Source organism: Pelodiscus sinensis, unplaced genomic scaffold (genome assembly GCF_049634645.1).
Source record: "Pelodiscus sinensis isolate JC-2024 unplaced genomic scaffold, ASM4963464v1 ctg34, whole genome shotgun sequence".
NCBI lineage: Eukaryota > Metazoa > Chordata > Testudines > Trionychidae > Pelodiscus > Pelodiscus sinensis.
In genome coordinates this window covers 2,000,230-2,017,250 of record NW_027465849.1, presented here as the reverse complement: position 1 = coordinate 2,017,250, position 17,021 = coordinate 2,000,230, and the positions used below count along the sequence as shown (strand labels likewise).

At 51.2% G+C, this 17,021-nt stretch overlaps 2 protein-coding genes and 1 pseudogene across 2 annotated transcripts; 2 read left to right on the top strand and 1 right to left on the bottom strand.

Moving 5' to 3' along the window:
- The first annotated feature begins 250 nt into the window (after positions 1 to 250).
- Positions 251 to 2,212, top strand: LOC102452287 (olfactory receptor 2D2-like). The gene is given in 2 exon segments (XM_025180724.2): positions 251 to 800; positions 803 to 2,212. Coding segments are annotated over 2 exon segments (936 nt in total). The 5' UTR covers positions 251 to 643; the 3' UTR covers positions 1,582 to 2,212.
- LOC142823752 (olfactory receptor 5C1-like) lies at positions 1,861 to 4,724 on the top strand (annotated as a pseudogene).
- A 9,724-nt stretch (positions 4,725 to 14,448) lies between these two features.
- LOC142823751 (olfactory receptor 5C1-like) lies at positions 14,449 to 15,366 on the bottom strand. The gene has a single exon (XM_075915073.1). It carries the CDS (start codon positions 15,364 to 15,366, stop codon positions 14,449 to 14,451), a length of 918 nt encoding a protein of 305 aa, XP_075771188.1.
- Between the last annotated feature and the right edge of the window lie 1,655 nt (positions 15,367 to 17,021).

Genomic DNA, 17,021 nt, shown 5'->3' with positions numbered 1-17,021 from the left:
GGAGACAGTCCGGGGAGAGCAGCCAAAGGGCAAAGGTTTAGAAATGCATCTCTAGCAGGCAGAGCTAGACAAACGGGGCATGTTTGGCCTTCATGAAAAGAGACAGAAGGATAGTAATAGAGGTGCAGCTGTGTTAGACTGATCTTGCTGAAACAAAAGACAGGACTATGCAGCACTTTAAATACTAACAAGACGGTTTATTAGGTGATGAGCTTTCTGGCCCACAAAAGCTCATCACCTAATAAACCATCTTATTAGTCTTTAAAATGATGCATAGTCCTGTCTTTTGGAGACAGAAGGGAACTTGGTATCAGGCTTCAAGGACACTAAGGCTGCTGGCTGACCCGGGCCAGCATGTCAGTCTGGTAGTCAGAGGAACACCGGGACCCGGAGTCTGTACGTCACAGGTACGCATGGTTGGACCAGAGCAATGACTTTTACAGTGACCGTCTGCGACTGAGCAGAACGGAGCCAGGGTTGGGTTGGCATCTCCACGGTGGGAAGTTTAAATAGAGATTGAACTGTTAAACCGTTCCCCAAATGGGATTTGGTTCCCAAGGAGCAACAGGCGGAATGTGTCAGCACATCACCTCACTAACAGTTCCCTTCTCTTCCCCACTCAGGTGCTGCCACAGCCCCCGCCATGGACGAGGGCAACTGGACGTCCATCTCCGAGTTTGTGCTCCTGGGTCTGTCCGAACAACAGGACCTGCAGCCGCTGATCGTTGCGGTGCTCCTGGTCACCTATCTGGTGAACCTGGCAGGCAACTCCCTGCTGCTGGGGCTTGTATGTGCTGACCCCAGCTCCGCAGCCCCATGTATTTCCTCCTCAGCCAGCTGGCCGTGGTGGACATGAGCTTTGCCTCCATCACCCTGCCCCAGGCTCTGGTGCACGCCCTGACCCAGCACCGGGCCATCTCCTTCACCAGTTGCATGGCCCAGCTCTTCCTCTTTCTGACTGTGGGCAACATGGAGGGCTACCTGCTGGCTACCATGGCCTACGACCGCTATGTGGCTGTCTGTGACCCGCTGCGCTACTCTGCTGTGGTAACATGGTCCCTGTGCCTCAAGATGGTGGCTGCTTCATGGGCCGTGGTGATCCTGCACTCCCTGCTGGCAACTGTCATGGCCGCCCAGCTGCACTACTGTGGTAACCACCTGCAGCATTTCTTCTGTGACCTGCCACCGCTCCTGCTCCTCTCCTGCACCCGGCCCCTTGCCAATGAACTTGTTGCCCTCACCGAGGGTGTCTTGGTAGTGCTAAGCCCTTTTGCCTTCATCATGGCCACTTACACCCGCATCGGCCTCGCTGTGGCCCGCCTGCGCTCTGCCCAAGGCCTGCGCAAGGCCCTCTCCACCTGCAGCTCCCACTTGATTGTGGTGTTGCTCTTCTATGGCACCGCGGTCTGGCCCTACTTCCGCCCAGACTCCAGTGATGCTGAGGGGCACGACCAGCAAGTGACCTTCTTCTACACTGCGGTGGCGCCCGCTCTGAACCCCCTCATCTACAGCCTGAGGAACAAGGATGTGGCTGCGGCCCTGAGGAGGGTATGGAGGAGGGTGCGGGCTTGGGGCATGTGAGTCCAGCCCATGGCTGCAGTGCTGCACTGGGCATGGACTTTCCACCCAAGATATGTCTGGGGAACCTTCCCCCTTAACTCCTCCAGGATACCTGGGTGCTTTTCTCCTCAGACATGAGGCTAATGAAACTAACACATATGTGGGGTCACACCCACCAACACACACACAAGTACAGACAGCCCAAGTCTTTCCACGGAAAAGGGGGTAAATTACAGCATGTTCTCATGGGCATGGCCACACTGAGTCAGCCCCAAGGCCTCTTGTATTAATTTAGTTAATATGCATCGGCCCAAAGATCTGAACTTGATAGTAACTAGACTGGGTCAGTTCAATGGTCCATCTAGCCCAGTATCCTGTCTTCTCATGGTGGCAAGGTGCCCCAGAAGAAATGAACAAAATAGGGAATTGCTTTCACTCCTAGCTTCTAACAATCGGAGGCTACGGACACCCTCCCTGCACATTTTGTCTAATGACCATTGATGGACTTGTCCTCCATAAACTTAACCCAATTCATTTTTGAACCCTGGTATAATCTTGACCTTCAGAACATCCTCTAGCAAGGAGTTCCACAGGCTGACTATGCACTGGATGAAGAAGTGCTTCATTTTGTTTGTTTTAAATCTGCTTCCTATTACTTCATTGTATCACCCTTAATTCTTGTGTTACAAAGAGTAAAAAGCCTTTCTTTATTTACTTTAACCCCCAAGTCGTCACTGTTCCAAGATGAAAAGTCCCCGTCCTATAAATCTGTACTCATAGCGAAGTGCCTCGACCATCTGTGTTTGTGTTTTCCTTCTCTGCACCTTCTCCAAGTCCAAAACGTCTGTTCTGGAACTGAAGGGGGAACATTGGCACACAGGGGTCAAAGTGTGGTCGTGCCATGGATTCATGCAGAGGTTGTGGGATATTTTCTGTGTCATTATCTGTCCCTTTACTAATGACTCCCAACATTGTGGTGGCTTTTGGAACTGTTGCTGCATATCAAGGGGAGATGGGTTTGTCTAACAGATCTGTGCTAGGAATTCCCCTCCAGCTGAGACCTAAGCCTGCTCCTCTTCTCACTCACACTGACCATCTTCCTGTTGGGCCTGGTGGTTCTGATCTGGGACAAGGGCTCGCTCCACACCCCCATGTACTACTTCCTCAGCCACCTGGCGCTGCTGGACCTCTGCTTCTGTTGTGCTGGGGCCCTGTCGCCTCTGCCGTGGGATGGTGCTGGGTTCTTATGCAGCGGGGCAGCCAGCGCCGCTATGCACACCAGCCTGGCCTTCTGCCTGCCCTTCTACCAGGCCCATGTCCTCGACCACTTCTTCTGCATCATCCCCTCTGTGCTGGTGCTGGCCTGAGCCAACACCAGCTTCAACCAGGCCCTGCTGCTGGCCATTTGTGGTACCAAACAGAGCGTCACCTTGCTGGCCATCCTGGCCTGCCATGGGCTCACCCTGGGGGCCGTAGGACAGGTGGGCTCGTGCCGGGCTGCCTTTACCTACAGCTCCCACCTGGCAGCTGTGGCCGTGCACTATGGGACCATCATCTTTACGTATGTGCTATGCCACACAGGCCGACATGATGGCCGCCGCTTTTTACACCGTGGTCATCCCCACCTTTAATCCTGCTATCTACAGCCTGCGCAGACCTGATGTCAAGGTGATGTCAAGCTGGTTAAGCAGCTCCTAGACAGGTGCCACTGAAGCAGGGGCTGGAGGAGGGTGGCTAAGAACAAGGGAGATGGGGAATGAAGGCTGTTCAGGGTTTGGAATGGCACTGTCCTACTACTGCAGTGTAGATGCAACCCATGCAGACTGTGGGCACATTGGTAATGCATCTCCCCAAGTGACAGTAGCTAAGGTTCCAATGACTCCCATTGACCAGTGGTTAGGTGGGTTTAGCTATGTCTGTCTGGGATGTGGATTTTTCATGTCCCACAGCACTATCATTAAGTTGAGCTACACTCTGTGCAGAGCCCAGGGATGAGAAAAGCAGTCAAAGTCTAGCCAACAGCCCTTTTAGCTCTCTACTCCATCTGTGAGCACTTTTCTTTCAGTCATATCCTGTCCTCATTGGACAAATGTGCACTGAGAGCCAATGGGGATGTTTTCCTGAATCCAACAGCTGCTCTCAGACTGTCAGACACCAGGGCTGTTCTCAGTCCATCATCGACAAGATGAAACCCCACTTTCCTGTCTCTGCATTTCATGCCAACCCCTTGCAAGCTTGGACCCTAGGAACAGGGGGACAGGACTGGGCCCATGTGTGCCTTCATCTAACCCTTTGGAATTGAGTGGTTTCCTCCAAATATTGCTGAGGCGGGAAGAATTGAACAGTGATCTGGAGTTGCACCCCACCTCTGTGCACATAGTTCAGGGGTGGGAGGAGTCCTAATGTCTCCAAGCATCTCTCAGAGCTCTGTGCTTGCACCAGGGAGAGAATCTTTGAACTCTTTCCCCTGGACAATGCGCTTTTTGGAGGGATCGTAGTATAAACATTGTGTAAATTACCACAAACGTCTATCTCAACCCATCAGCTGCTCCACTTCCATCCTCAGCTCCCATCCCCAAGGACACCAACTTTTAACAAGGCCCAGAGCGGCATGGATTCATTATCAGTAATGAACACACCAGGGGATGAGGTGAAGAAAGGAGCACAGGGAGACCCAGGCAGGGACACATGTCCCTATGCCGCGTATTCCTGTGTTAGATGGCTAAACGGGACTCTTGAATAAATGGAGATAGGTTCTAGCTCCCCTTTATGTGGCCTGATGCAACGGCAGTCCTGGTTAGGGTGAGCAGACCCAATAATGGGGTCATCGTTCCAATATTAGGGGCTTTGTATTACATACGTGACTATTCACCTGCAAAATACAAGTATCTCAATTAGAAACCCTGCTGTGTAGTGGGAGACTCCAGGAGCACAATCTATTTAGCTGGACATGGAGAAGGTGAAGGCGTGACTTAAGCCCAGTCTATAGGTAGCTACATAAGGGGTAAATATTTAATAATAGGCCCTTCAGTCTAGCAGAGGAAGGTCTAACCGAGCAATAAACAACCTAGGCTAATGAGTGGGCCACATGCATGGTGCTTCTTCATCTCAGTGAGCCGCAAGTATGTCATAACCAAGACAGTCTCCTGGGACAGGGTAGTTTTAAAAGCTCAATGTGCTTGAGTACCTAGAATTTGCAGGGGATGCTGACTGAACCGTAGCAGCGCTGTGATTTGATGCAGAGGGAGCACACGGCTCTCACAGTCAGAGCTGTGAGCAATCACTGCATGCCTCACTTCATGTTCCTTGCTTTAAGTGCATGTCACTTTAGCAATACCAGCAGGAAAAAAAAACCTACTTGGATGGAAACCAGTGGAATCTGCACATGGGCAACAGGAAACAAAATGCCTCACAGACCACCCATCGAACCTTGATGGGCCATGTGCAGCCTATGGTCTAGCCTACCCACTGCTGGTCTAGCCTGATCGAAAGTTGAAGCTGGAGCCTGACAAGTTCAGCACAGGAGGAATGAACCATGGGGACAATTGACCAAGGGTCACGGTGGATTTTCCATTAGTGACAATTTTTCCATCAATCAGGGTTGCTTTTCTAGGAGCTCTGCCCCTGAGGGCCATTCTCTGGCCCGTGTGACACAGGGGTCCCACAAAAATCAATGAATAATCTTGAAACTCTCCCAAATCCAAGTGTGACAGAAAGGCAAGAGCAAGATGTGAGGCCAGCCAATTTCTCAGCTCTCAGCCCCAGGGACCAAGGGTGTTTGTCTAAAACTCGCCTTTGGCTCAAACAGGGACGAATCCTGAATTGTCCTAGAGCTTGGGCCATACAGGAGGGAGGTGGATAGGGAGAGGTATTGGGCAGCGCGATCCCAAAGGGCCTTTCTGGCCTTGGCGTGTATGAGTCCGTGTTAATTGTAGATGGCACCTTCCCTATAGCTCCCTCACTTCATGGCCACATGTAGACTGGTTTTGTAGGAGCCATTTCCCTTCATTCCCCCACTATATAGGGATGTGAGTGTACCCCTCCCCTCACCATATACGGCTGTGTATACGTACCCACTCCCCCACCCTACAGGGCTGTGTTTATTCCCCCTCCACCATCATATAGGACTGTGAATGTGTCCCTCCCCCACTATATTGGGCTGTGTACATTCTCCACCATGCAGGGTTATGTTTACTACTCCCCCCCATCTGAGTGGGCGGGGAGGGGGAGAACGACCTGCCACTCTGGGCTTTGAACAGACTATTGAGATGGACAATTATCCTTGGACACAGGCTTTAGCCTCCTCCCCACTCCCATCCTGGGGGTCTGATGGAGGAGCCATTCACACAACAGGTGTACATGGGGGAGGGGGGAGCATTGTCAACATATATTTCTTGACAGGGAAAAATACTTCCAATGGACGTGCCCAGATAATTTAATCTCTGCACCTGCCTGCCTGTGAAATGGTCTCTTCCATGGAGGAGAGAAACCCTAAAGTTCCTATATGTTGGAATGAACCATTTCACTGGGTGGAGAGGAGTGAAAGTAGAAGAGAGATGAAACGTCAAAGGCCATAACTCTCACTTTTTGTAACGGATGGAAGGGGTCTGGCCAACTGTCTTAACTGCCACTTTGGAAGGTCCTATTTTCGCTCGTGGGGAGGAGTCTGGCCAATAGCCTGAACTGCCATTTTGGAAGGTCTCATTTTTATTCTGTGAAAGGGTCTGGCCAAGAGTCATAACTGCCACTTTGGAAGGTCTCATTTTTATGGTAGGGACCAAAGTTGTCCCTCCTTTGACTTCTCCTTTTATTTCCCAGTACAAATGAGTTGCTTATTACACTCCAGATATTGTTTGTTACCACACCTATCCCATGAATTTGCCAACTCAAATAAAACATTCTTGTCTATTATCCTGTCCTTCCGTCCTTATTGTACTCCTGTACAACCTCTTAGGCATTTGTTTATGTAGTTACAGGTGATCCCTGAGTGTTTTTGTACCATCCTCTCCAGTCAGGAATGAGTTCATTTGTTTAGCCAGTATTTGATGTGTTACCTTATTACTAATGCCTACTCTGGTTTTCCATGGTTCGGAGGGCAAGAGATCCAGCCCAGCTCAGAAAAGCAGCAGATAGAGCCCCCAAAGGAGCCAATGTAAATTTACTCCCCAAAACAATAGAGTGAGGAATCCTCAAAATCTTCTTGCGATTTAAACCCTGCCCCAGCGTGGAAGGTGGAGAAAGCTGAAATCAGAGCCCAGAAACTGAAGAGGCAGTGACCAAGAGAAGGAGAAAGATTTTGTCAGTGTCCTAAATATAAGGAAAGGGTTGATTATATTTTAAACTTTAATACATATCGTAGGATCCTCCAGGAGAGATGCCCTATAGATGTGTTGAGTGTGGGAAAGGATTCAATTGGAGCTCATACCTTAGTCTCCATTGGAAAATTAACTCAGGAGAATGACCCTGAGAGGTGTGAATGTGGGGGAAAATTTGGTAGGAACTGAACGCCCACTAAGCCCCTGAAAATCTGTACAGGAGAGAGTCCCCATCGGTGTGGGTGACTGGGAGAGGATCCTGGGAATGGTCAGACCTCATTCCTCATATGGGGGGGTGCACGCAGGAGCAAGTGTGTTCCCATGCACCCCCCAAGGCAGAAGGGGCTAGCCCATGATGCTGGTGCAAGGTTTTGGGAAGAAGAGAGAGGGCATAGGATGAGTCCAGATTGGGTACCAGTAGTCCCCCATTTATAGGGAGCTCCCGGCACACATAGTCAGACCAATGGCTCTTCTAGCCCAGTTTCCTGTCTTCTGACAATGGCCAGTGCTAGGTGCTTCAGAGGGAATGAATAGAAGAGGGCAATTATCCAGTGATCCATCCCTTGCCATCCAGTCTCAGATTCTGAAATCAGAGCCCAGAAACTGTAAAGGCAGTTTAGAGACACCTGGAGCCTGGCCTTGCATCCTTGAACATCTTGTCTAATAATCATTGGTGGACTTATCCTCTGGAAAGAGACCCCATAAGAATCCTGAATGCAGGAGAGGTTGAACCTTGGTCACCAAGAATAAATGATATCAGGTGTATTTAGGGCATAAAGGCGAAATACAAGTTTTAATTCATGTTGTAATGCAGGGCCTCAGGGCCTCAGGTTAGTATGATATTTAGCTTAGCAAAATAAGGCTTAAAGCCTAAAGACATGGCATAGGCCACTACCCAGGAAGCAGTGCTTAATTTGTGCCAGGGCTTGCCTCAGCTGAGCCCCGGCACCTTTAGGTTTGGCAGCTCATAGCCCACTGTCTCTGTTGTTGCTGCATCAGTCAATGTTAAAAAATTGTTTTAGTCCTGGCACTTAACTGCTTGCATACTGGCACTTCTTTCATGACTAATTAAGCACTGCCAGTAAGTGACCTTAGATCATAAATAGACAAAAGATAACAATGTCCCTATAGCAGAGATGGCATAAGGTAGAAAGCTGCATTAAGTGCTGTTCAACTGCTGATATTTAGGAAAAGTACACTGAAATGTCCCTGTTAAAGATGATTTGAGTATTTGTGGGCAGCGGTTTGAGGATTGAGGGGGTCAGCAATCTTCAAAGCACAAGTCATGGTGTTGATTGAGTGTATGAAATGTGCATGAGTAGAAGAGTCTTGGAGAAAAGTCAAGACAGAGGCCGGAGACCTGATGAACCGAACTTCATTACACAGCGCTGTGGAGAAATCACAAGAGGATTTCTACTGGACGTAACTCTTTTATACAGTGCAGTAAACAACCTCTACTTGACATGCCCGAAGTTGTTGCTGGGCAGGATACAGCAGCTATCATGTTTGGCAGAGAGCCAAACATGTTACAGTTTTTTTCTTTTCCCACCTAAACATGCTTATCCTGCTACCACTCAGTATTCCCCTTTGACCTGCCCCCACTTATGTTAAGGGCCTGCTTCCACAATTGATATATGGACGAGGGTTAAATGGCAGCGCCCAGGGGGACCATTGTCCCCATGGCTCTCTTAAAGGGAGGTCCCCCTGCCCCCACCTGTCTGTCCTGCTGCAATGGACACAGGACAGACAGACCACATCAGTCCCACCCCTGCCAGGTCAGGGCTGTGCAGCCCCTCCCCACCCCAGCCCCGGGGTCTGAGTAGCCATTGGGGACAGGGCAGTGGCCTGGTCAGTTGCCATAACTGCCACTTTGGAACATTCCATTCTCACTGGAGGGAGAGATAGGATCAACAGCCATAACTGCCTCTTTGGAAGGTCCCATTCTGCTTGTGGGGAGGGAGCTGGCCAGCTGCTATAACTACCAGTTTGAAAGGCCCCATTCTCATGAGTCTTTGGCTGACACCGACTGAGACCAGAAAAAAAATCCTGCAAAAATTATATATTGTTGAGAGACTAAAGAAAATGTGGTCTCCAAGTTGAGCTGTGGCTATTTCTTACCACTCCCTCCCAGTGACATGGTTTATCCCAGTCATTGGTGCTTTTCTTGCCCCTGGAAGGAACCATTATTTTCTGGGGAGGATGTTTTTTTAATATCAGGGGAAGGCCATCAGATTTATTTTGTCTGTCAGAAAAAAATCATTAAAAGTTCTCCTGTTGCATTATTGGCTCCTTTTCAATCTAGAGGAGAGGTTAAAAATCCCAAATCCGGAGGCCCTGCACATAGAGAAGGGAAGGGGAGTGAACTCACCTTATATAGTGGGGGAAGGGAGCTCAAGGATCCCTATATGGTGTGGAAGGAAGTAAATCCAAGCCCATAGGGGAGGGGCACGACTCCTGCAAGATCTCTCTATGGGTATGTCTACACTAGCCCCCTAGTTCGAACTAGGGAGGCTAATGTAGGCATTCGAAGTTGCAAATGAAGCCCGGGATTTAAATATCCCGGGTTTTATTTGCATGTTCCCAGGCGGGCAGGATACATCAGGATGACATAGTTCGAATTACCGTTTGACTGCCGCGTGTAGCCGCAGGAAGTTAGTTCGGACTAATGGAATTTCAAAATGGTGACTGGACGGGAACATGCAAATAAAGCCCGGGATATTTAAATCCCGGGCTTCATTTGCAACTTCGAATGCCTACATTAGCCTCCCTAGTTCAAAGTAGGGGGCTAGTGTAGACATACCCTATGTGTGTCCGTGAATCAAGGTAGTTCTTAGTAAATGTGCCACTTTTAGGGTAGCCATTTTTGGTTGGCTGTATTCTTGGATGTCTCTTCACATGGTGTGACGGACCGGGCCGTGTCTGGGCACAGCTGAGGGCGTCCGCTCAGGGCGAATTGCTCAAATCCGGGGCTCCTTACAGTCCCCCTGACTGGCGACCTCTCCAAACAGGCCACAAACCAGTCCCACAGAGCGCTTCAGCTGCCTGCCTGAAGCCTCCCGAGCAAAACCCCTCCGACGCCCCAGCAATAACCGTGCCCCAGATGGCCCCGGGCCTCATGCACAGGTGGGGGGTCCTAACACCCAATCCCACCTACCCCGAACAAGTCCTGTCCGGTTCCAAGAAACCAGCCACAGATCCCTGGTCAATTTACCCTCTGGATCTTACCCACAAATCACGCTGGGCCAATCCTTTAGAATCTATATCTAAAGGTTTATTATCACAAGAAAGAAAAGCATGAGAGTAAGGTTATTAAAGTACAGTACGTTACATGCACTGACTCTCCCAGTCCTCGATGCAGGCTCTAGCAGAGATGTTGCAGCTGCTGGTTTAAAAGTCCTTATTGCACATCCTACGATCAGGATGGGTTCACAGGTCTTCCAGGCTCTTCAGTCCCTGCAGTGCTGCCTCTGGGATGAAGTGCTGAGCTGAGAACAAAATGGCATCGACCGCATCGCCTCTTTATACCTCCTTCCTGGCCTCTTCTGGTCTCAGCCGGTCACCTGGTCCTCAGCCTCTCTCTGCTGGCAGCTCTTGGGTCTCCGCCCTCCTGCTTTAGGTGTGTCTTTGGGCCATCAAGGGCCATTGTTCCACAGGGCTTCACTACTCAGCCTGTCCATAGCAATGCTCAACCACATTCACAGAAATATTCAGCTTCCACATAGATTAGATTCCTACCTACACACATAGACATTATACACTCACCTAAATAGCGTACATAAGATCAACAAACAATAATCTCCCATTCAATATCCCACATGGCTCCCCCCACACCAATTTCTGGCGCCAACACCCCCACCTAGGGGTGCAGCAGTGATCTGGCTGCTTCCCTCCAATTCAGCAACGTGACACATGGCATAAACTTTAAAGATTCATCTTTAATTACTGGAGTCTCACAAGCAATGCTGGAAGGTTGGCCACCCTCACCACTTATAGTTAACAGAGGTTCTTAGAAATCAAAGTCAGACGGACCATTCGGCTCATCACATCTCACACACACGCAGGGTATGTCTACACGTTAGTTCGAACTAACTTTAATAGGCGCTACACTAGCGCTCCGCTAGTTCGAATTTGAATCGAACTAGCGTAGCGCTTAGTTCAAACTAGGTAAACCTCATTTTACGAGGATTAAGCCTAGTTCGAACTAGCTAGTTCGAACTAAGGGCTGTGTAGCCCCTTAATTCGAACTAGTGGGAGGCTAGCCCTCCCCAGGTTTCCCTGGTGGCCACTCTGGCCAACACCAGGGAAACTCTATGCCCCCCTCCCAGCCCCGGACCCCTTAAAGGGGCACGGGCTGGCTATGGTGCCCGTGCCAGGTGCAAGCCTGCCAGCACCCAGCCAGCAGACCCTGCACCTGGCACAGCACAGAGCCACTCACCCGATGTCCCCCAGCCCACCCCCTCTTCCCGGGACCAGGCTGGTGGCTCCCGGGAGCTTGCCCTGGACCGCAAGAGGCAGGCACCTTCCTGGGCTAGTGCGGACATCGTGGACCTTGTCCACGATCTCCGCATTAGGCACAGGAAAGTGGCCGGCTAGGGCAGGAGAGCTGCCAGCCTGGCCACCCAGGAGCAGGTGTGCATGAAAATCAAGGGGGTCCACTGAGACCCCCGACCCTGAGCCCTGAGCTTACAATGGCCGTCCTGGGTCAGACCAAAGGTCAGACCTGAGTCATCTAGCCCAGTAGCCTGTCTGCCGACAGCGGCCAACCCTAGGGACCCTGGAGGGGATGGACCGAAGACAGTGACTCTTGGGCCATTTGTCTCGTGCCATCCCTCTCCAGCCTTCCACAAACTTTGGGCAGGGACACCACTCCTACCCCCTGGCTAAGACTACTCCATGGACCCAACCTCCATGGCTTGATCTCACTTCTCTTTAAACTCTGTTCTAGTTGTAGCCTTCACAGCCTCCTGCAGCAAGGAGTTCCGCAGGTTAACTATTTGCTTTGTCAAGAACAACTTGCTCTTACTAGTTTGAAGCTTGCTACCCATTCCTTTCCTTTGGTGTCCTCTAGTCCTTCTTTTTGGGAACTCATGAAGAACTTTTCTGAATGCACCCTCTCCACCCAACCCCTGCTTTTAGAGACCTCTATCCTGTCCCCCCTCCGTCTCCTCTTTTCTAAGCTGAACAGTCCCAGTCTCTGTAGCCTTTCTTCAACTAGTTTTTAGTTCTAGACGCGTTAGTTCGAATTAGCTTAGTTCGAATTAACTAATTCGAACTAAGTTAGTTCGAACTAGCGCTGTAGTGTAGACGTACCCACAGATCCTAGGATTCATTCCTCTCTGAACTAGCGCTAAACTTTTAGACAAACATCCTTGAGCCGTAGGGTTGACCGATCACAGCCGGCAGCGCATCTTGCCTTTGCCTTTCTGTCGCACATGGAATCTTTTGAGATTTATTCCTATATTCGTAATGGGGCCCCTTTTGTCACACAGGCTAGAGAACAGCCCCAAGACAATTCCTACAGCAGATCTCCCAGAGAACCAACCTAGCTTGACCGAAATTTGGTCAGGGATGGAATATCCACCACAACCCTTGATCAATTGTCCCCATGATCCATTCCACTCATCCTTACAAATGTACACCTTATTTCCAGTCTGAGTTTGTCTAACTCAATGTCCCGCCATTGGATGGGGCAACTCCTTCTGCTGCTGGATTATACAGCCCATTATTAAGTATTTATCCCCTACGTAGATACTTATGGATTGGGCGCAAGTCACCTCTTCCCATTCTCTGAACAGACTGAGATTCTGGAGTCTTTCATTTTACTTCAGATTTTTTAATCTTTAATCATGCTCAGAGGGCTTCATTGAGCCCTCTCTGACAAATTGCCCTTTCTTCAGATTGTGGGTCCCAACACTGTGGTTGCACCAGGCCAAAAACAGAGCTTTTAAAACCCATCTATTCCTGAGTACTCACCTAACACAGGAATGTGCAGCATAAACACAACCGCCTCTACCTGGGTCCGCCCATGCTCCCATCTCCAACGCATCCACCGGTATGTTCATTACTGCTAATACAACAACATAAGAACATAAAAACAGCTGTACTGGGTCAGACCACAGGTCCATCTAGCTCAGTAGTCTGTCTGCCGACAGTGGCCAGCACCAGGTGCCCCAGAGAGGGTGGACCGAAGACAATGATCAAGTGATTTGTCTCCTGCCATCCTTCTCCATCCTCTGACAAACAGAGGCCAGGGACACCATTTCTATCCCTGGCTAATAGACTTTTATGGACCTAACCTCCATGAAATTATCTAGCTTCTCTTTAAACTCTGTGATAGTCCTAGCCTTCACAGCCTCCTCTGGCAAGGAGTTCCACAGGTTGACTACACGCTGTATGAAGAAGAACTTTCTTTTATTAGTTTTAAACCTGCTACCCATTAACTTCATTTGATTTAACTTTTCTTTATTCGCCCTTTCCACACTACTCATGATTTTATATACCTTTATCATATCCCCCCTCGGTCTTCTCTTTTCTAAACTAAAAAGTCCTAGTTGTTTTAACCTCTCTTCATATGGGACCCGTTCCAAACCCCTAATCATTTTAGTTGCCCTTTTCTGAACCCTTTCCAAGGCCAAAATATCTTTTTTGAGGTGAGGAGACCACATCTGTACACAGTATTCAAGATGTGGGCGTACCATAGTTTTATACAGGGGCAGTAAGATATTCTGTGTCTTATTTTCTATCCCTTTCTTAATAATTCCTAGCATCCTAGGAATTATTTGTCTTTTTGAGCACCACTGCACACTGCGTGGAAGTTTTCAGGGAACTGCCCACGATAATGCCAAGATCTCTTTCCTGATTTGTCATAGCCAAATTAGCCCCCATCATACTGTACGTATAGTTGGGGTTATTTTTCCCAATGTGCATTACTTTACACTTATCCACATTAAATTTCATTTGCCATTTTGTTGCCCAATCACTCAGTTTGGTGAGACTTGTTCCATGCTGCTCTGAGTCTTGTTAGGAGCTGGTATCCTCAGAGACGGGATGGGGTGGAAGCAGAGCAGCTGATGGGTTGTGGTGGGCGTTTGTGGCAATTAACAGGATGCTTATCCTACGATCCCACCGAGTCAGATATTGTCCAGGGGATGGAGTTCATAGATCCGCCCCAGGTATGCAATTGCAGGTCTGTAAGATGTCTGGAGTCATTAAGCACCTGCTGACCATAAAGAAAGAGCCAAAAAGGTTGTTGGCTAGATTTTGATCACTTTGCTCAGGCCTGGCCAATGCTAAGCAGTTGGTCCACCCAACTATGTCAGCTGAGGGTGTGAAAAGCCTACACTCCAGAGGGACGTAACTAAACCCACCTAACCCCCAGCACAGCCAGAGCAAGGTTGATGGAAGAACTACTGTGTGGTACCTAGCTACTGCCTCTCAGGCACGTGCATTTCTGATGCTCACCCATCAAACTAGGTTGGATTTCCACTAATGAGTTACACCAATGCTGTTGCAGACCCTAAGAAGCCTCCTTCCCTATCCCTTAGTTCTCAGCCACCCTCCTCCAGTCCCTGTCTCAGTTCCCCCACATGTGGCGCCTGCCCAAGAGCTGCTTAGCTAGGGCCCCCTTGACATCGGTGTTGCGAAGGCTGTAGATGACGGGGTTGAGGGTGGGGATGGCCACGGTGTAGAAAGCGGCGGCCATCTTGTCGGTCTGAGCGGAGTAGCTGCCTTCGGGCCGCAGGTACATGAAGATGAGTGTCCCATAGAGCACAGCCACAGCTGCCAGGTGGGAGCTGCAGGTGGAGGCAGATGGTCCCACAGCCCCCAAGATGAGACCATAGGATGCCAGAATGGCCAGCAAGGTGATGCTCTGGATGGTGCCACAAATGGCCAGCAGCAGGGCCTGGCTGAGGCTGGTGTCAGCACAAGCCAGGGCCAGCACAGGTGGGATGTCACAGAAGAAGCTGTTGAGGATGCGGCTATGGCAGAGGGGCAGGCGGAAGGCCAGGCTGGTGTGCACGGCCCCACTGGCCACTCCCGCCATGTAAGAGCCCAGCACCATCCCGCGGCAGAGGCGGGGCGGCATGGCAGCCTGGTAGTGCAGAGGGCGGCAGATGGCGGCGTAGCGATCGTAGGCCATGGCAGCCAGCAGGCAGCACTCCGCGTCCGCCGCAGCAGCAAAGAGGAACATTTGGAGAGCGCAGGCCAGGCTGGGAAGAGTGACCCAGCCAGCCATCAGGCCCTGCAGCATGACGGGACCCACGGCGCAGCAGGAGCAGAGGTCCAGCAGCACCAGGTGGCTGAGGAAGTAGTACATGGGAGTGTGGAGCGAGCCCTCAGCCCGGATCAGAACCACCAGGCCCAAGTTTCCCATCAGGCCCAGTAGGACGACGGGCAATGCAAGAGAGAAGAGGAGGAGGCTTAGGTCTCGGCTGGAGGGGAAGCCCACGAGGAGGAAATCAGTCACCCCCGTGTGGTTTATCCCAGCCATGGAGCAGTGTGCAGATCTGTGGGGAGAGAGCATGGGTGAGAGCCTGCCCCTTTGCCAATTCCCCCTCCCCATGTGGGGTTGGCACCGCCCTCTCCTGGTGTCAAGGGTCTGGTGTTAGTGGAGAGCTGGCCTGGTAGAACGATGCAGCTACCTCTAGGATGGGTAGTTTGGGAGCAGCTCCATATAATACCCCATGACAATGTCTCACTCGGTGCTGAGATGCAGCCACCTCTGGGGTGGGGCAGCTGGGGAACAGCCACACATGATGCCACAGGACAGCTCAGGGCATGAAGCAAAGACTAAGCCAACATCCAAGCCCACGTTAGGGAGGGAATTAGCAGGAGAAAGGAAATTGGTGAGGAAAGCTGCGTTCATGGAATTAGTGATTTAAGTCTGCAGAGCTGCTGAGCTGGGAGGAGCTGAAGGGGTCAGGGAGATAACAGCAGGGCCTGGAGGCAGCGTGGCCCCATGGCATGGGCAGGCAGCAGGACAGGAACTCAGGACTCCTGGCTTCTGTTCCTTCTGCGTGACTTCCTGCTGCTAGGTCTCCGGTGCCCCTGATGGATTTAGACTGGGAGCTCCCAGGGCAGGACCAGTTTTTCATTTTGTGTCAGGGCAACAGCTGGCAGGACAGGGCCCTGATTTCAGTCGAAGTCAGGACAGGGCTCAGCATGAGGGGGTCTGATCTGTGCAATGTCCCCCATCTCATCTGTAGCCTCCCAGTGGTACCATAATACACATCCTCACACCGTGTGTTGGGGACACAGCCCCCAGCCCGGCCCCCCGATGCGACAGGGACAGCTGGTGCGGGGTGGCTGACTGAGAGACCCACGGGCTGGGTGCGATTGAGGCTGCACAGCCAGAGCACAGCAGAGATAGGGACAGTGCAGACAGCTTTGGGAGATACCCCCTGCCTCCATCCCTCAACATGGATCCCTCCATCCCAGACTGAACTGCACCCAGAGTACCCTGTGGGGGTGGTAGAAGAGGAGCCCAGGCCTGAGAGAGGAGGGAAGGACTCACAGAAGGGGTTGGGGCTGAGAGGTGCTGATGGGGATGGAGCAACTTGAGGGGGAATCCCCGAGAAAGGGAGGAATTAGAGAGGGGGACAGATAGAGAGAGAAGAAAAACTGCCTCCGCAGGGAGGGGTTGGGAGCCTTTATGGGCAAAGATTGGATGGATTCATGACTGAGAACCCAGGAATCCAGGCTCCCAACTCTGCCTCCTCCCTCCCACCCTCCCACCCCCACTGAAATCACTAGACCCCACCCCCCTCCCAGAGCCAGGGAGAGGACCCAGGCGTCCTGGCCCCACTGGCTAAGGCTGGGTCGCTCACCGAGCAGAGATGGGCTCAGGCAGCGTGAAGGTAACGAGTCTGTGCAAAGGGGACGTTCCTGGCCAGGATAATCCCGTGTCCCATCTCTGCCCCATGGCACCCACCCTACCTGGGCAGCAGCAGGGTCTGTGTCTCTCGGTGCTGGTGCCTGCTGCTTCCATCTGGGAGGCATCGGGGCTTTTATTTCCTCTTTCTCTGAGTCCCCCCAGCACCGACTCTCAGGGCTGCTGCCTGAATCAGTCCCCACTGAGCTCCCCAGGCCCTGCAGAGAGAGGAGCTTCCGGGCTTGCTCATTACCCCCGGCACCTGCCCACAGGGA